This window comes from Physeter macrocephalus, chromosome 10 (assembly GCF_002837175.3).
Source record: "Physeter macrocephalus isolate SW-GA chromosome 10, ASM283717v5, whole genome shotgun sequence".
In the NCBI taxonomy this organism is placed as follows: domain Eukaryota; kingdom Metazoa; phylum Chordata; class Mammalia; order Artiodactyla; family Physeteridae; genus Physeter; species Physeter macrocephalus.
In genome coordinates this window covers 16,820,604-16,840,737 of record NC_041223.1, presented here as the reverse complement: position 1 = coordinate 16,840,737, position 20,134 = coordinate 16,820,604, and the positions used below count along the sequence as shown (strand labels likewise).

Below are 20,134 nucleotides of genomic sequence, written 5' to 3'. Positions count from 1 at the left end.
CGCGGCACGTGGGATCTTCCCGGACCGGGGCACGAACCCGTATCCCCTGCATCGGCAGGCGGACTCTCAGCCACTGCGCCACCAGGGAAGCCCCCACTCTTCTTTTTTAAAAAATAAATATTTATTGAGAACTTGCTATATGCACAGTCTAAAGCGATTAGCATGCTAAGTTCCTCTGAGAAGCAGAAGCCAAGGTGAGATTGGACATGCAGAGATTTATTGGGAGAAATGCTGGTGAGGGAAAAGGGAATTGGAAAAAGACATCATACCTGCTGTAGGTCTGACCCCTGTGAAGAACAGAGAAGGAAGAATTGGGTAGGCAGAAGCTCAGACTACAGTGCAGCTCTAATAAAGTTTTGGCCAAGCCAGTGGGGAATCTTCAAGCCAAAGTCATCCATCGGAGGAGTCCTGCAGCTTGCAGGAATGGGCCTGCTATAACCTCCCTGCTAGTCTTTGGCTTAGAGCAGCCCGTGGCCTCAGCAGGAATGAGGTGATAGATTCAGAGCAAAGCATCTCGGACCATAGGTCAGTTACTCTCCCCACAGCAGGAGAGGTTCATACCTGCCACACATACATTATCTCATGTAATCTTTACAGCATCCCTCTAAGATAAATATTATTATGCCCATTTCACAGATGAGACACTTAAGGACTACAGAAGCTATGTAACTTGCTTAAGTTTACACAACTAGTAAGAAGCAGAGCCTGGGTTTCAACCAATGGTGCTCTGGAGCTGGCTTGGACTGGCTCTGAGCAACTGTTAAATTTTCAGGAATTGTGCTATTTAGTTGACATCAAGATGGTGGCTTGAATGTGGCCATGGTAGGCATATTTACACCATGGAAATCTGCAAATGCTATAAAATCAGGTCTTTGTTTTTTCAGGAAGGGTGGTTGTTACACATTTACCACTGATCTGCCACTGATGGCAGATCAGTGGTAGATCATATGCCACTGATCTGAATCCAGGTCATCTGACTCCAGAGTTCCCCCCTCCAACTTCTATACTACAGGCAATTCGCTTAACGATTTTCTGGTTCATTTATGATACCAAAAATTCCTTAAGCCACCCTCCTTCTTCTGAATCCGTGTAGCAAAAGGGTTGTCATGCCCTGTGTTTTGTCCTCCCTGCGTTTCACCATCACTGTTGTGCATCCTGCTCCCTACCTACACGGAAACTTTCTCCAGGATAACAAGAGAAATTATCTTATACTTCCTCGTATTCCTGCCCCCGCCCACAACCCGACTGCTGAATAAGCGTTTACCTTCGAAGGCAGCACTGATTTATGTACATACCTCTACTGACGATTAGGGATTGGTAATCTATGAAATTATGTAAAATGTTGGGTCCGCTACAGTTATATCTGTTACCACTCATATGCATTCCTGCATCTTACATTTATAAAGGCAGACACTACTGGAAAGTGTGTTTCAACCTCAAGATGACCTTTGAAGAGGACTGTAACATCCATTACAGCCCAGTGATGTAATTGATATGCTTCCTGCCTACTCCTACCCACAGACCAGAGGATATATTAATTACCTGCCTGCCTGGCCACTGGCAGCTTATTGTGAAATTGTTTATCCTCCCAGCTCTGCATTCTCCTGCCTGGGAAATAAAATTTTGCATGCTGGCTGTGTCATGTGCTCCAGAGTCGGAGAGCACAGCATCTGTAGAGAACAACCCAAGAAAGGTTAGGATGGAAAGAAGCCCGGGGACTTTGGCCACTGTAGAAAGTAATGTGCCCTAAGTGTCCCTGAGTGTCAGAAGACTCAGGTTGCAGAGTCACTTCAAACTGCAAAATATGAGAGCTACTAAAAATATTTCTAGGGCACATGAACCAGCTGAGGAAGAAGCTTATGCCAGGAAGCCTGCTTCCAGATGAAAAAGCAGGTCTGTCCTGACAGCAACCCTTGCCCTCGAGCAGAGCTCTTTGAAATCTTCTGACATTGCAAAAGAATCTGTAAATCACCACTTCTGCACCACTTCCAAAAACGTTTCTTCCTTATTAATTTATTTAAAAATACTTTTTAAATAAAAAGTAAGAGAGAGACCCTTTTCTTGGCACTTGGGACCATCGGGGAATAGGACACAAATTGCTATTGCTGTGGAGCTCACGTTCAAGTTTTATTCTTTGCTCCAACCCTCTTCATCTTCATCGCATGTGTATGTGTTCATTTATCAAACGTGTATCATTCAGCCAAACAGGCTCTGGGCGTCTGCTCTGGGCCACGTGCAGTGGTAAGGGCTGGGGAAACAAGATAGACTTTGCTCTTAGAAATACAGTCTAAGGGGAGAGGCAGGCACATAGCCCTTGGGTCCTAACACCAGGGCATTATCTACAAGCATCAGTGGACGGCTGTGGAGGTCATGTCCAGGAGGCTTCCTGGAGGAGGTGACACGAGTTGAGTCTTACTGGATAAGTAGAAGGCAGCCAGGCAGAGAGGGAATCACTTGAAACAGCTTGCTGCACAGGAGGAACTAAAGACAGCAAAGGTTGCTGGGGCATAAAGGATGAGGCGGGAACAGGAGCCCAAGATTGGACAGGTAGGCAGAGCCTGCATCATGATGTCAATTCCCTGGTTAATTTCATTTATTTAAAAAACAGCAACACCCTAAACTTCCTGACGTTCATTTCGGCTGGTGTTCTCCGTTGAAAGACAGGCAGGAAGCCAGAGGAGGCCGCCCCTCTGGTCTCTAACCTGCAGGTGTAGACCTGCGAGGTGATGCACTGTCTCATGCTCTCTGCCCCCTCCCAGCCACACCCCAGCCCTCTGCACTTCAACACTGCAACTTGCCTCTTTCCATTGCCAAATCCACTATTCAGAGGAGACCTCTGCCTGTTTCCAAGGATGCAGCTAGCTTGTTCCTCCTCCACATTGCCCTGCTTCCGGGTAATTCATGGTAATTCACTGGCCTGTCAGTCAGCAACTCAGAGCCTGCACTCTCTGCCACCCACATTCCAACACCCCTTTACCACCAGTGAGTGAGCCAGGAGTGAGCTTTACAACTGCTTCTGTTCCTCTGGAATGGCCCTTCTAGAAATGTAGGAACCTCATCAGTCCTCCATCAGCCAGTAAAAATGGGATAATAGATGTTCAAAGGCTTTGAAAATACAAGAAACACGTAATTCACAGTGTTCTTGTTATCATTGGAAGCCTCTAGACTCCTAAAGAAGCAATTTATGGCTTTGTGGGAACTTCAGGAAGGTGGGGTTCTTTGACCGTAGTAAGTGCCCCCAAGTAAAAACCTTGGTTAAAAAGTTTAAAAGGTTGAAAAGGATTTAGGACAGTGAAGGGAGGGGAAGAACCGAGGTGGCATATTGAAGTCAGAAATTTCAGGGCCTTCCCTCTGTGAAGGAGTAGTTAAGCCACAGCAGAAATCCAACGCCTGGGTCTCCATTACTTTTTACAAACTGCATTAGCATTTTACCAATACTGTAGACTGATTTGACAGAGGGCCAGGGCGTTAAGGGGAAAAAAAGAACCCATGAGACCCTTACCAAAATAATGGATAAACAAAAGTGATGGTCTTTATCCTCATTCAAATAAACTGAAAATGACTTGGATTGCGTTAATGGAAGCATCTGTTCTAACAAAAGCAGATGCAGATTATGTGTCTCCAACTCTGTCCCGTGTCTTTCCAGGTTAACAGATAATTTACTAAATTAAGGCAGCCACGTTTACTCTTCCAAAACGGGACCTGTAAAACTGAGACATCAAAGCCCAACCAGGGCCATTGACCATTCTCATTTGAGAGGTGAAGGCTGTGTCTAATCTTCACATCTCTTCCTCAAATACAAGAGTTAATAAGTTGCCAGTTCATATGGTAAATGACAAACTTTCTTGAGTTTTTGGTAATCGATGAGTTTTTACTTTATTAATTCCACTCTTCTCCATTTGTAATTTAGATGGAGGAACTTTTAAGTCAATGGAAATGCAACTAAAGAAACAGGGCCACTCTGTGAAGAAATTTCACATTTAAATATTTAAAAAAAATATGTGTGTAGGGTAATAAAGTTCAAAAACCATTGCTTCCTTTGTTCTTTTTAATATTTTATTTGGAATTTGGCATTAGAGTCAGGACAACACACAGTAACCAAAATAGACTTTCATATAAAAAATACTAAAAAGGGTTATACACCAAAATATTTTTCTTTTTATCTATTATATTTTAATTCCTTATATCTTTTATTTTAAAATATTTATATTTGTGTGGCAGATTTACGGTTGCTTTTTATTTTCCTTTTTTTGCTTAACCGTATATTCTATAATAAACATGGGTTGATTTTATAATAAAAATATTGGAGGAGCAAGACTAAGCTTTGACACCAAGGAGATCTTTCTTGCTTTTGAATTTGAATAGTTAAGCAAATTAGTGCGTTAAGATTGAGAAGCCAAAGAGAACATTCAGGGACAAGTTAACTGGATGTTACTTCTCCATTTACCTGTTTGACCTCATTCACATGACACCAGGGTGTTCTCATGGATAAAATTATAATCCCAGATATACAGACTTTCAGATTCATATTTTCCATCTTGGCGCACAGAAGCTTTACTTTGGGGATTTTGCCAAAAATTCTTGTGTTTCAGTCATTTGCCTTTTCTCTGTGAAAGCCAGTAGGGAACAGTAGTAGGCGCTGATCATCTGCAGACCCACAGAGAACAGTGCTAGGAGGCTCTGTATTAATTGATTGAGAAGTTCTTTTAAAGCACCAACTTCTTTCTAAAACAGTTTGGATCAAATAATGAGACTGGCTGCGAACCACAATATTTATAAGAGGTGTAAATTTGAAATCTGCAGTGATGTTCTTTTAGGAGTCTGACCTAGAAATGGAAAGAGGAGAATGGGCCAAGTTGATTCAGTAGGGCCTGGAACTGATGGTACTTCCTCATTCACTTGAGAAATGCTGGCTGAATATCTGCTCCGGACCGGGCACCCTTCAAAGCCCTGGGACCACGCCGAACCACACAAAGTCCCACCTCTCTTAGAGCTGATACCCTAGTGAGGAGAAACAAATAGTAAACAAACAGATAGACAAATATAATAGGCAGTAGTCAGGTGGTGATAATTGTCCATGGATAAAGTCCAGGAGAGTCTATGAACTCCAACAGAGGAAAAAAAATACGTCATTATTTTCACTAACTTAGCATTTCCTTCATTTCTGAATATAGGCAACAAACTATAGCAGTATTCACAATACCTATAATGTCACCAATAGAATTCATTTCTATTTTATATCAATTACTCTTATTAGAGATCTCTTTAAGTAGTCATTCACACTACCATAATACCTGGATTGATATGATAGTAGATATTAGACCCACTGAGAAATCTTATTTAATATTTTAACAAGCACATATATTACTTACCCCGACTTTTTAGTATTTTGATAAATAATTCAATATATTTGGTTTTCTTTCTACTCTTATATGTTTTTTTGTTTTTGTTTTTTTTGCGGTACGCGGGCCTCTCACTGTTGTGGCCTCTCCCGTTGCGGAGCACAGGCTCCGGACGCGCAGGCTCAGTGGCCATGGCTCACGGGCCCAGTCGCTCCACGGCATGTGGGATCTTCCCGGACCGGGGCACAAACCCACGTCCCCTGCATCGGCAGGCGGACTCTCAACCACTGTGCCACAGAGAAGCCCTATATGTTTTATTTTACACATTTAAGCACATTGATCTGAGAAGTGGGTCCTTAGACTCCACCAGACTGCTGAGAGGTCAATAGCAGAAGTGCTTTATGCAGTCTTTCCTTATCTCCTCACAGAGTTGAAAGGGCTGAAATTGAGCACAACTAATGGTTTTTACTGCTCCTTCAAAGACATTCTTAAGTTAAAAAAATTTTTGAAGTGTGTGCAGTGGTGAAGAGTACCATGATATCTAGTCAAGTCTGGTCCACTGTCTCTTCTTTTTTTAAATTAATTAATTAATTAATTTTTGGGTCCGTTGGGTCTTCGTTGATGCACGTGGGCTTTAGTTGCGGCGAGCGGGGGCTACTCTTTGTTGCGGCGCACAGGCTTCTCATTGCGGTGGCTTCTCTTGTTGCAGAGCATAGGTTTTAGGCATGTGGGCTTCAGTAGTTGTGGCACGCGGGCTCAGTAGTTGTGGCTCACTGGCTCTAGAGCGCAGGCTCAGTAGTTGCGGCACACGGGCTTAGTTGCTCCGCGGCATGTGGTATCTTCCCAGACCAGGGCTCATACCTGAGTCCCCTGCATTGGCAGGCAGATTCTTAACCTCAGCACCACCAGGGAAGCCCCTGGTCCACTGTCTTGATTCATGCTAATGAGCCAACCACTTATTACCACCATTTTGCACCATCAGTGCCAACGTTGACACCATCAAAAATACAAATAACACCTTAGTATGATTATGAAAATAGTTTTGATCTTGTGGACCCCTAAAAGGGTCTCAAGTCTCACCAGCAATCTGTGGACCACACTTTGAGAACCACCGTGCTAGATTAAGTGTCAAGTACAGAAATTCTTTTAAGCGCTTGAAACCACCAAGGGGACTCTATTTGCATAAAAATATTGTTGGTGGTGGTTGTAGTTTGCTCTCCAACTCTTTGAAATGGAATTTTAAAAATCTTGGTAAAAAATAATCTTCTGTTGACAGTTTTGGATGGGCCAATGCTGTAATACAAGTTAGGAAATACATCTTACGGCAGAGACATTCGCCTCCTGTCAATATCCAGTACGGAGGGTCTTCACCTCCTTCATGTCCTGAACCGCTTTAGCAGTCTAGTGACGCCTACGGACCTCTCAGAATAATGTTTTTAAATGCATAAAATAAAATACTTAAGATTACAAAGAAAACAAATCATACTGAAATACAGTTATAGCCCCAGACCCCTTTGCGAGGGTGGGGGAGTGTCTGTACTCTGTACTCCAAGTTAATAACCACCTGCTTCCCTCAGTCTTTACTGGCAAGGAGAAACAGCTAGGGATGACATTTGTTTTTTAATGCATCTGTTTCCATGTCAGTTGACATCTTAAATCCCCAAATTCTGACTATCAATGAGATAGATTTAGACCTAACAAGTCCAGAGCAAGAATGTGGAATAAGGAGAATGATTTTCTGCTCCACTTTCTGTAAGACTGAGCAGCACATGCCTCCTGCTAAATCCTGACTCTTCCTAAAGGAGAACGGTCCTGGGCTGCAGACAGGAAGATCTTGGGCACTGTCTCCCTAACTGTCTAGGACTACCGAGAATTCTCTAATGGGACTTTCTAAAATTTTGGTTACTCTTTTTGAAAAACAGTAATTGTTTCATATCAATAACTCCCTTCCTTTTCTCTGCTTCTTAAATCAAAGCAGCATCCTTAGGCTTATTGTACTTTGAGAAACTATCTAGCCCTTAGTGCTAAAAGGGAAGCAGCAAAGAATTTACGGTATGGTTACCGAAAGAGTGAAACCAATCATAACCCCTTGGGGAAATTTTCCACTCTTCTGGTGAAAGGTTTGTGGATTTTTGCAAACAACTCATTTATCCACTTTCATAGAAGAGAATGTTGGTGCTGATAATTGAAAACAGCTGATAATCCAAAAATCAACTGTATTTAGTCTTGGAATTAATAACGGCATTCTAGCATTGTGACCTCCTCTGATTGTGTTTTTCTTGGGCTGATATTGAAATGAATTCTTCTTCTTTGACTTAAGGGTGGAGAGGTAAGTTGGTGATTTGAAAATATCCCAAGAGTAGGAAGCCAGCCTGCGATTTTAAATTTGCCACAAATGATCTACCAGGTGGCTGTTCACCACTTCGTTAGTCAAGGGTTTCACTGGGGTCCTAGTAAGTCTTTTCATGAAGGAAATCATGCTCCCTATAAACCACAGCTCTTCTTCCGGACCCCACGACTAAGCTCTTTTAGTTTTCACCCTGCTTTCCTTGTATTTCTCACTGCATAGCTTTCCTTCTAGGGGTGAGCTGAACTGTCAAGCCCTTGTATTTCCACGACTATTTTATCCAATGTTGCTGAACCCCTGATAGCCCTTAATCAATGCATTCAAAAACAAAACCGCCTGTTCACTCCTGTGGTTCTCTCACCCAGTCAATTCTTAGTCACTCATGATTACACGGTCTTAAGAAACTGAAATTCCCAGTTCATCTAAAGTAATCATTCTGGCTCTTTAGTTTCAATTTCTCTTTATTAAACCTATTGTGGATTCTTTATGACCTTCTGAGTTGGGACTACAGGGCCACAGAAAGGAGAGGCTGTGAGCCTTAAAAAATCTACAGACATGTTGTTTATGCCCTGGATAACCAGAAGTTGAAAGTGTGACTTTTGTGGTGAGTTTTGGTCTCTTAGGCCAAAACTGTTAGACTATTGGATGTGAAAGAAAGAAAAGGGAATTCTAAACCTCTTCAGCTGGGAAGGCAAAATCATCAAAATTCTATGAGGTTAAGACAGTTTCTGTGGCTTTTAGAAACTTGTGTGGCCCAAAGGAATCATAAATAATTGTTATGGTGTAAAACCCTTGAAGAACATACTTGGTTTCCCAGGAATTCCTGCCATTCTTACACTCACAAAGTCTCACGTCGGTGGAGAAGCTCTGTTGGAGCCTGATTTGTCTGCTCAGTACTACCTCCAGGAAATACTGAACTGTGTGGGGACTTAGCCTACCCCTGAGGCTTCTTTTAACAGGTGAAATGAACAGATACGAGGTGACTGATGCATTTCTTTCCAGTTCGTAATTCAACTTTGAAGTAAAATCTGCAGTGGTCCTTCTGGTCTCCGGCCTAAGTTTTACCGGCATCTTTTCTTTCTGGTGTTACACGGAAAGCAGTCAAGTTAAAATGTATTTCCACGGTTTTATTAAGATCTAGAGTGGGAAAACTGTAGACCCATAAGATCCACTGGCAATCCACTCAAATGATATCATACTACCACCCCACAGAAAGCCCACAGAGTGGTGACCTATTTTTCTATGTGACTAGGTAGGAGAGAGGGCGGTGGATCTCTCCATAAACCTGTCCTCCTGCTTATTTTAAGGGCTTGATCAGCATCTCAACATTAGTCGTGCTAGAAGGACAGAGAGTCCTATTGACTCTATGCTTCCAAATAGAATCAGCATAGCCCCCTTTTGCAAAGATTGCTGCCATCTATGTGCTGGGCCGAATGCACAGGGCAGAATTGCCCACAGGGGGCTGGTTAACCAGGATAGCACTATCAGAGCTCACGGCAGAGCTGCTGGTGGCAGAGATCCAGCCACATGGCTTTTCTGGGCCTTCAAGACTAGAATCACAAAGCCCCAAAGTCATTATTCCTCTAAGTGGAGCCCACATCTGGAATGTACTTTTTCTAGCAGGGAGTGGGTTAGAGGTCATTTAATGACATTTCAGTCCTCCAGATGTCTACTAAAAAAAAGTATCCGTAATGATATATCTTCATCCACAATATCATTTAAGTATTTTTTGATTAAAATGCACCAGTACTTTCATTCTGGATTTCACTCTGCTGCTGAATTTTTTATGATGTTGTTTATTGAAAAACAGCCCTGTCTTCTGAAAGCTTTTACCAGATTTCCATGGTGATTTGCTAGGCATAGCACAATTCAAATTAAAATTTCATCATCTTCAAAGGCTACTTTTATGAGCTATAAAAGAGCACCTGCCCGGCCCTGGGTGGGTACCATCATACAGAGAGGAGACATGAAGCTTTTCTTCCAGAAGTTTAGAGTCTATATAATACTAATAAAGAAAATGTAGAGTGAAGATTATGCCATTTTTGTGTTCGTGGTATACTTCACATATTGGAACTTTCGGTGACACACTTGAAGCAATTAAAAGATTCAAAGCAACACCATTATAATAAAGTCACTGCTACAATATATTAATATCTTGCAGGGTCTGTAAGAAGAATCCTCAGGAATCATACTCTTTAAGGTCTGGCTTAAACTGTGCTTTGGCCCTATACCTCTGACATCCTCATGAAGCAGAAATGATCACATTTCAATAAACATGTGACCTTGCTTTGGCATGGACTTGACATTTTACCAAACGTCTTTCCTCTGACTCAGCAAGGTGCACTCCCCATATCCATCACACACATTTCTGCACTCTGTATTCTTTCCAATAGAACTCCCTGAAGGAAAAAAAGCATGAACAGCCCATACAGGACCCCCAAGCGAGATGGTGTAGAGATTTCACTCTATCTACGTGTTTGGCCCCAAACACATAGCAATGATAGACAGAATATTTAAAAAGGAAATCCAAAGAGTGTCCCCATGCCTGGAACAATACCAGAGTGATGAGCAGTGGTGAAATCACAGGACAGCTGAGCTCTGGTCCAGAATGGGGCAGCGGCAGCCAGGCATTGGGCTCCCTGTCAAGATGGGGGCCAGCACCAGGCTCAGCGCCTTCAGGGCCTGAGGTGGGGCGCCACACTTCCCTCACAGTCAAGCAAAGAAAGCCAAACAAAACGACTGCTGACCCATCACTGGGACTATGGCTTTTAAAGGGTAGACCTAGAGAGGTGGTAGAACAAAGCCACAGCCTATGAACAGAATAAACAAAGTTAAATTTACACTCAAATATTTTAGAGTAAAACTGCAGGATATCAAGGAAAAGGAAGAAAAACAGATGACCAGTGAAGGAAGCATAATTAGGCTGATAGCAGATTTCCCATCAGCAACAGTAGATTCCAGATGACAGCAGAGTAATATCTTCAGAGCGCTGAGGGAAAATAACTATCAACCTAGGATTTTATATCCAGCTACACAATCACTCTATAGACTTTTTCAGACATAGAAAGCGTTAACCACTTAACGACTCCACTAAAAGGATCATTAAAAGATGGACTATGAGGAGAAGTAAGGAAGGTGCAGGACACAAGGTGCAACAGTGAATATAGCCATTGATTAACACATGTTGGTAAAATGAGTTAAATATTGAGTGCTAAGAGTTTTTTGTGTTAAAAAAGGATTAGATTTAGACAACATTGATAAGATGGGATGGGCAGTGTTTAATGGGTAATTAAAAGTGCTAAGATCTTTCCAGATTCAGGAGAAATATAGAAAAACCAAATTACTTCAGACTTTACTAGAAAAACATTAATCAAGTTTGAATGTTAAACATTTTTAAATGACTCTTCCATCAACTCACCTTTCTGACCATTCATTTATGAATGATTTCTTCAAATTCTGCACCTCTCCTCAGTACTTCTCAAGTAATGAGGGTTTTTTTTGTTTTGTTTTGTTTTGTTTTTTGCGGTACGCGGGCCTCTCACTGCTGTGGCCTCTCCCGCTGCGGAGCACAGGCTCCGGACGCGCAGGCTCAGCGGCCATGGCTCACGGGCCCAGCCGCTCTGCGGCATTTGGGATCTTCCTGGACCGGGGCACGAACCCACGTCCCCTGCATCGGCAGGTGGACCCTCGACCACTGCGCCACCAGGGAAGCCCAATGAGAGTATTTTAAGCTGCATTGTTATCGTTTGTGTTTTTTAAGCTGTCAGAACCACATATCTGGGGGAAAAAAATCTTAGAATGTTAAAAAATGTAAGGGTAATTGTGAAAATAGTAGAAAGAAAATCTTTAGATTCTAAAGCAGAAGAAGAAAGGCAGGCGGTATTATTAAAAACTTTAAAAACCAACAGAAAAGAAAAAAAAAGAAGCAAAGAAAAAGAATAGCGAACAAAACACAAAGAAAGAAAGATGCAAAAATAAATCCAAATATATCAATAATCATAATAGAGGTAAATGATTACATTCATCTATTAAACAGGGAGAGGGAGTCATCTGTTGAAAAGAGAGACTGGAAGTAAAGGGATGAGAAAAGGTCACCATTTAAATGCTAAAAAAAAGTTTATAAGACAAATTTTAATATAAGGTAAGAGCATGAATAAAAAGGGACACCACATACAAATAAAGGGAACCACTACCAAGAATACATTCTATATAAATGTTAGTAAAGTTACATTCTGTAAACTACAAGTAAAGGGAGACAGGCACAATTATTTGTCAGCTACTTGAGGCCAGGGTGCTTACCATGATGCCTTATGTACAGTAGATGCCTTAATTCATTAAATAATTAAAGAACCTTGGCATTGGTTTGTTGAAGATTTCAGCTTGATTTATTTAAACACAACAAGCAACCGATTTTGAGCTACCCCAAATTGAGACTCTCTGAAATCAGATTGCATTTGACCAAATTGTGGCATCATAGATGTAAACTTTATGAGAAAATTCTAGTTGAAAGTTTAAAATTAGAATCCCAGGTGAAGTTTATCATGTGTTTCATTTCTAATCAAGAGCACTAGAGGATTGATAGCCCTTCTCTACCGCTTTCTCTTGAGTCTTCCTTCAGCTAGTCACTGAATTCAGTTCTCATAATTTATGATTCTATAAAATTTATGGCTGAAATTTTTTGTCAAGATGGACTTTCATAAAGTGTCCCACTTGTATAAAATTTAGAGTATCCAGTGGTTTCTTAAGTAACTCCCACTGGGGCTAACCTCCGCTTAAAGATATTCTTTGTGCAAATATTCCAGACATTATATGTAGAAGGAAGGGAAATGATCGTTAGCCAAAAAAACTATAATTATGAAAAGGAGTGACTGATAATGTATTCCACTTTTACTTTTGAAAATGTTTGTACAAAACTGGGTTGGGCCCAGTGGTTTTACACTAGAATCTGTAGACATTTATTTGCCTAATAAAATAACTGCACAATCTGGCAGAATTCTGCATACTTGGCAGCCCTTCCTGCCCAGGAGCCTGGAACAGCATTGGCCCAGCAGGTGTGGCTTTCAAAACGTTCGGAGAGTTGAATTCGGGAAGTCTGCCCAGCACCCCACCTGTGTACAGTATGCCTTCCTGAAGGCCACGTTCGTGCCCAGCTTGTCATAGGTTCAAAGGGCCTCTATTCATTCACAATTGATAATGAAAACTAAAATAATCAAGGGATTGACACTATACACCAAAGTTATAATAAATTAAATTTCTCTTCAATAAAAGGTGCCATGCATTTTTAAAGATATTTTTGACATTTAGAATATAGATACTCTATAGTGTTTAACACTATTGTACACGTAAGAAACCTACTCTTCCCCTTGCTAGCATGGGCTTGGTATCCCCTCTTTCCTTAAAGGGTGAGATAGGGGGAAGAATAGAACTCTCAGCAGCCTGGACCCTAGGAAGGAGAGGAAGAGGAAAAATGTTTTCTCATATTTTTGGGTTTTTCCACAAGGTGCTCTTTAATCATAGGACCCAAACAGTCATGACCCAGCTAGCAAGATCCGACTTCCTGGGCCCTACAATCAGAATCACCTGCTCGTATAGGGCAACGGGAGGGGCGGTGTGATGGGGGTTATGCTAGCTGTTCCAATATCCTGATCCTCTGCGTGCTGGCCTGAAGCAATGATTTTCAGATTTAGAGCCTTTTTATCAACTGAAATCTTATACAGAACCCAATACATAAACCCAGGCAAAGCATAGCTCTTCCGGTTTTGGTAGGGCTGGGGGTGCTGGAGCCCTGCCCATCTGGCACAGCCCTCACCTCACCATGGACCGTATGTGTAGCTCAACTTTTCCTTTTAGTGGAACTCCTTAAATCCCTCCTTTCTGGGCCCAGGATTAGCCATAGGATTGGAGGGGGCTTGATGACGAAAGATCGTGGAATGAATGAGAAATATACTAGAGACTTCACTTATTTTGTCTTACTAAATAAACAAAGTCCCAGGACCACTCTCAATTTGGTAAGAGGTGAGAGGATTTTTTTTTAATGGGGACTGTGGATGCTTAGGATGCTGCAAACCACACAATGTAGGTTGTACGTGCTTTGTCTACTCAGAAGGCTCACCAGGAGTTACCTTGAACTTGCTGTCAGATCCTGAATTCTTCTCCAGCTTCTGGAGCCTTCCTTTCTCTACAGGTGGGCTGGCATATACTAACACTCGTCCTGCCAGGAATTCCGCCAAAGCCTAGGTCTGCTATGGGGCCAGGGGAGGAGGCAGAAGGAAATTCCAGGCAAGGGACCCAGATGAGCCAGGCATGGAATTACCTACTGGCCCAGTGTTGAGGCCCATGAAGGGCAACCAGGTTCTCAAAATCACCAGAAGTTTCCTCTTTAAAATGCAGGATGGACCTGGAGTCTGTCATACAGAGTGAATAAGTCAGAAAGAGAAAAACAAATACCGGATGCTAACACATACATGTGGAATCTAAAAAACAAACAAACAAAAAGGTCATGAAGAACCTAGGGGCAGGACAGGAATAAAGATGCAGATGTAGAGAATGGACTTGAGGACACGGGGAGGGGGGAAGGGGAAGCTGGGACGAAGTGAGAGAGTGGCATGGACATATATACACTACCAAATGTAAAACAGATAGCTAGTGGGAAGCAGGCACAGGGAGATCAGCTCAGTGTTTTGCAACCACCTAGATGGGTGGATATGGGGATATGTATATGTATAGCTGATTCACTTTGTTATACAGCAGAAACTAACACACCATTGTAAAGCAGTTATACTCCAATAAAGATGTTAAAATAAATAAAAATAAATAAACAAATAAAATGCAGATTTCTAGCCTTGTCCCCAGAAAAACCTGTTAAATCAAGCTCTCTGTTAAATCAAGGTAGGGTCCGGGAATTAGCATTTCTTAACAGGTGCCCTACTTGATTGTTATTGCCACTGGGCTGTCAGTAAGAGTCCTTCAAAGTTTTTGAACAGAGGCGTGAAGTGGATGAATTTGCATCTCAGCTAAGTTACTGCAGCAACTTTGTGTAGAATGTATTCGGGGAGAAGAGATGAAAGGAAGAGATACTAACTAGCTGCAGAGTAGCTGAGCAGGGGCTGAGGTGTGGAATGGATGGGAGAAGGCAGGTTAGAAAACCATTTGGGGGTCAGCTTGCAGGGTCGGGCCACTGAATGACATGGACAGTGAGGGTGAGAGAGGAATCAGGAATGACCCCCAGGGATCTGGCTGTAGTGACTGGGGTTTCCTTTGGGCACTGAGGGCCCTTTGGCATTTGACAGGTGCGTGTTATTCATGACAGTGCATCCAGTGAAAATGTTACAGGAGAAAATCAACTGAAGGTGATTTTGCTGTCCGATCAAAGTGGAAGAAGATGAACCCACTAAGAAAACCTAGAGGGTGTAAGTGTATGCTTTTAAAAATAGCACAGTTTAGAATAAATTTCAACCAAAATTGGTCTTTTTCTTTTTTAGTTTTGGCAATTCAAAGGACTCAGTTATCTGGAATGTTCGCTCCTAGAGAATATCTCATTTCCTGAATAAATTGAGAATATGGGGAGAGTGGGGTCTTATGTTTAAACCCAGTCTTACAAGAGGGCTAGTCTTGGGCAAGGGAACACTTTGTGGGGTGCCATGGTAGCTGCCAAGATCCAAGGACCAGATAAGCAAATCGTCGATCAAGCACTGGCAAGCAGTCTGGCAAGCGGGCCGGCTTGGCTAAAGTCATCACCGTCATGAAGATCTGAGAGCAAGTCTTAAAGTAAATATTAAGGTTTTCGTTTAAAACAACCTTATCCTAGAAGCACTGCATGGGAAGAAAAAATGAAATTGCATAATCATTTTAAACTATATATGTGCAAAGAGAACTTCAGTATAAAAAGGTGATTGTAAAACAACACAAGATAGCGAAGCCTAATGCCAAAAATAAAACCATTAACTCTGGGGGAAACCGTATGGCCCTGGGGGGCACTGGAGCAGAGCACTGGAGGAACAGCTGTGTTGACACTTGTCACATTTGGTTGCCTGAGACACTGAAAGGTCATTCACTGCAGTTCTGGGTTCCAGTAAGAGTGGACTGTGTGAGTGGCCAGGAGCAGCTTCCCGAAACCCCGCGTCCTTGAGCTGCCGGGAAGCAGATCAGTGTTCGCTGTGGCCAAGCCATAGGCAGCTGAGTGCTTGGGTCTTCACAGCTCGTTTCCTGCTTCCGCTTGGTCTTACATCTGAGTCATCTTGTATTTATGTCCTCCTATAGCATTTCCATAAGATGCTTGTGGCCAACACCATCCGTCAACCTAATGGGCTCAAATGGAACTCTTTGAAATCTCCTGCGACATGCCTTGCTCTAAGAAAGGAAGAATTGTTAACAGTTATTCTTAAACTAGGAATTTATGTCTTCCCATAAATTGACCTTGAGAGGTTATTTGTGGATTTCAATAGAGAACCGTCTTTCCTAGGTTCCTGCAGTCCTCGCCCCCCCCCGCAACATCCCCACCAACTGATGCCCTCTGCCTCCTCCTGCGAGCCCCAGGCCAGGATCTCTGAGGACAGAATCAGGGTTGTGTGTCTTGGCTTGTCCTTCTGCCATTTGCTCATTCAGTCACTGAGTATTTATTGCACCTCTGCTTTTTCCAGGAAGGGTGCTAAGCACTGGAGATGCAGTGAGCGGGCATCTGTGCTCTCCTGGAGTCACCACCTAAGCAAACAATTCCACAAGTTCTTCTTAAAAGGCCACTGTAAAGTGAACTCGGAGAAGCGCAGGCGCTGTGAGAGTCTCTGCAGGAGGCTTTGGTGGGCTCAGTTACCCCGCCCCTCATGTTAATGCAGGTCTCTTGGGGGCTGACTGTGTGGGGGGCAGATCTCTGGACACCCCCTAAATCACCACCATTTTACTCAGCCATTTGCTGTGAAATCTCGACCTCAGAGGACAGACCCTCCTTACCACTCTGGCCCTGGCCGGAGTCTCCTGTGCTCTGCTTCCCACCCAGCTCCTAGCTCCCTCCCTCTGACCCCAGCCCAGTTCCTGGGTCACTCTGACCTAAGGCTCAGGTCCCTGGGGGAAGCCAACTGTCAGAGGATACCTGGAGGGTGAGGGAGGAAGGGAGGTCAGAGCATCCTCATGGCAAAGCCTGGTCACCCTCTATACAAGTTTTAGTCTGTTTTACAATGTGTAGATCTCCTTAAACTTTTCTGATGATAAAACTAAAATACATATATTATAATTAAAGCTAACATTTCAAAAACAAATAAAGTAAAAGTTCAATGTAGTCCCATCTTCCATTACATCTACCACCATAAATGACTTAACAGTTTGGTGTTTATCCTTCCAGATATTTTTGTCCTTATGTAAACACATTTTATTTTTATGTTGTCCTACATGTTCATATTGTCCTATAATTGACTTTATTTCATCTGAAAACTCATCACGACACTTTTCAGGACAGTGCATGTAGATCCTCCTTATCCTTTCTGGGTGCCCAGTATTTCATCATAGGAATGTGCCATAACTGCTCTGTGAATCAATCCCCCATTAACGAACTGTAAGTTCTGCCATATTTTGTTGTAATAAATCTTATAGCAGTGAATAGTCTTATACATACATCCCTCTGTGTCAGTTTCTTCTACAAAGGTATTTGGGGTCTGACATCATGCATTTTTAATGGGTTTTCATATGCAATGAGGTGCTCTTAACCGCCCTTAACTTCATGGCTGGATGGGCTGACGTACACCATTCCATTTGCTTCTAGTATATTCCTCTCTGCGAACTGTGCACCTGTGCTTCCCACAATAGGCACAGGTGCTCAGCTGGAGTGTGTTTGTTCCTGAATCTCTTTATTCCAGTCGAATTTGTTACTGTAATTGTGTAATTTATTTAATTGGTATATAAACCAAAGAAGCACGAGAGGGAAAAGAAAATGTTGTTGAAAAGAAAAGATATTTAAGTTATATTTTCCAACTCCCAACTTGAACTAAAAAAAAACTTTTAATAACTAACCATTTACCCTAATCATATTAGATTCAGTGGCTTCAACTGACTCATGAACTCCATTGACCATAGGACCATGTTTGCTGAGTTATATCCGCTCTTAATTTGCCTTGCCAGTATTGTCTCTGAAAAAACATCCCATAGCTGTTTGGTTTGTTTGTAAATTGGGTTATCTTTTCTCCTTAGAAATACCTAAGAACCAGACATGTCTTATCTAGGGTATCCAATGTAATCTGCCGTGATGAAAGTGGGCTTTTAGCCCTTCTTTTCATGTCATTGTAAGCTCTAGTAATGCTGACAAAGACACTGCACTCAACCTCATAGAAGAGAACTTTTCTATGCGGAAATTCCAGATTTTCTATTTGGAAATCACAACTGTTGCTTTTGAAAGTGGGAGAATGTCTATATGCAAACATCCTGCCACTCCCTAACCTAATATAACATTAGAAATGGTTTTACAGCCCCTCCAAAACTGACAAACCCTCTATGTGACTATTGTAGGTACTTAATAAGTATGTGTTGGACATGTGGATACACCGGGAAACACATTTCTACAGGATTGGCTGTACAGGGATCTCTGATTAAGTCTGAATGAATTAAGTCATACTGAATTCATTCAACAAATATTTGTTAAGTATCCACTGTATACTTCCCAGTTTCTCATAGCTGCTGGGGCCACAACTAGCCACAGTCAGTAGAACTGCTCCAAGATGCTTGTCATCTAGCTAGAGACTTCAGGCCGCTGGGAAACGCAGAAATTCATTTAACTCAACAGAACAAGCACTCTGAAATGCTCTGACCGTATGTGTACCTGGCCAGTGGAGCAGGCTGGTGCAAGGCAAAAGAAGGATTTCATTTCTTCTCATGAAATCCATCAATTCTCTACATCTTCTCAAGGCCTTCCCGTATCATTAAAGTATCCATTTTACTTACACTGTATGACATTTGACAAAGCCCTGCAGAGACCGCCAGACATCTCACTGCTGTGTTTTCTCTTCTAGGACATCAACGAGTGTATCCTTGCAAACTATCCTGAGTGTTCCAACCCCAGGTTATTTTACATCATTCCGTATTTTTGTGGACAGCATCCCAGATGCAGGTAAAGACTGAAACAGGCTCATGACATGCTCACGTGGACCACGATGACAGGAAACCCACCAACTGGCACTGTGTGGGCGTCTTCTGCGTTCCCAGTCTCTCTAACTTCTGGAATTCAGTTAACATTCACTGTTAACCTTTCAAGATCGCATTTGAGATTCTGAATGTCCTATAGATAAAGAAATTAACAAATCAAGGTCTGGCAGAGGCCTTGGGGACCACCCGTAAAGCTGTGTAACTGAAATGCCAACCAACCTCCTCTTCACCTTTGACGTACACCTGTCACTACCCAGCCCGTGAGATAGTAAAGCCCAGGGGGTGCGCCCATCCTGCTCCTCAGTGGTGGCTGTGCTGCATCCACAGCTGTCCTTGCCAGTGTGGTGTGTCTCATTGGGTCTGAAACACTAGATGCTCACACCCAAACTTCCAGAGTGTCTCTCTCCTGAGGCACACTTAGTAGAAAGAGAAGAAAGCGCTTTCTAGTGATCCCTCCTCAGCCTTACTTGGTTGCAAGACCTTCTTTAGCGAGTGACTTATTCAGATAGTAAGGGCCCTCAGTGTGGTCTCCCCACCTCCTGCACCTGCGTCCCCGGGGTACTTGTTAGGGACCCACACCTGGTCACAGTCTCTGAGGCGAGGCCCGGGCATCTGTGACCACCTCCCAGGTGATTCAGGTCTAGCTACACTTGAAATTCGTTGTACTAGACAAATGTGTAGCCTCCAGAAGAAATGGTAGTAACGATGAGTATTATCTTTGCTTGGTGGCAAATAAACCCTGCTGCCAGAAGCGGCATTTTGCCCGAAAGGAGACATTGATTAGAAGGTCGCTGTGTTCCTTAAGACACTGGGGGCGGGGGGCGGGGGACACAGCTGTTTCCAAATTGCAGCTCACTTACTGTACTTTTTGCTTACACGGTGATTGCTGCTTAGTTATTATGTGTGCTGTGATTATTGACGTTTTGCTGAGTTAAGCGGTTTGTTTACGGTCAGAATTCTGGGGCTAGCAGTGTCAGTTTTCTGCTTCATGATAAACTCCTGCGTTCAGGAGGCCTCCCTCGCCCACCCTGTCGCCTGTAGTAAATGCCTCCTGTTTCACCGTCAGGGCTTCAGATCCTGGGAAGAGGTGGGGCCAGTTAACTCGCTTTCTGTCAAAATGAGGATATTTATTCCAAGAAACAAGATTCTAATTCCGTAAAGTACTTTTAAAATCATGTATTTCCCAGTCTTGGGGAGAGGACTTCTGATGCCTTATCTCGTGATGATTTTCTTTTTTTTTTTTTTTTTTTTTTTTTTTTGGGGTATGCGGGTCTCCCCCTGCTGCGGCCTCTCCCGTTGCAGGGCACAGACCCCGGACGCG

At 42.7% G+C, this 20,134-nt stretch overlaps 1 protein-coding gene across 4 annotated transcripts in view; it reads left to right on the top strand.

Annotated features, from left to right (window-relative positions):
- Nucleotides 1-20,134, top strand: part of UST (uronyl 2-sulfotransferase) — a 294,924-nt gene that overhangs the window by 201,615 nt on the left and 73,175 nt on the right. For all 4 annotated transcript variants that reach the window (XM_028494338.2, XM_024122441.3, XM_028494336.2 and 1 more), the window contains exon 6: nucleotides 18,681-18,778. In XM_028494338.2, the coding sequence (XP_028350139.1) occupies nucleotides 18,681-18,778 (98 nt within the window). The remainder of the gene's footprint in view (nucleotides 1-18,680; nucleotides 18,779-20,134) is intronic.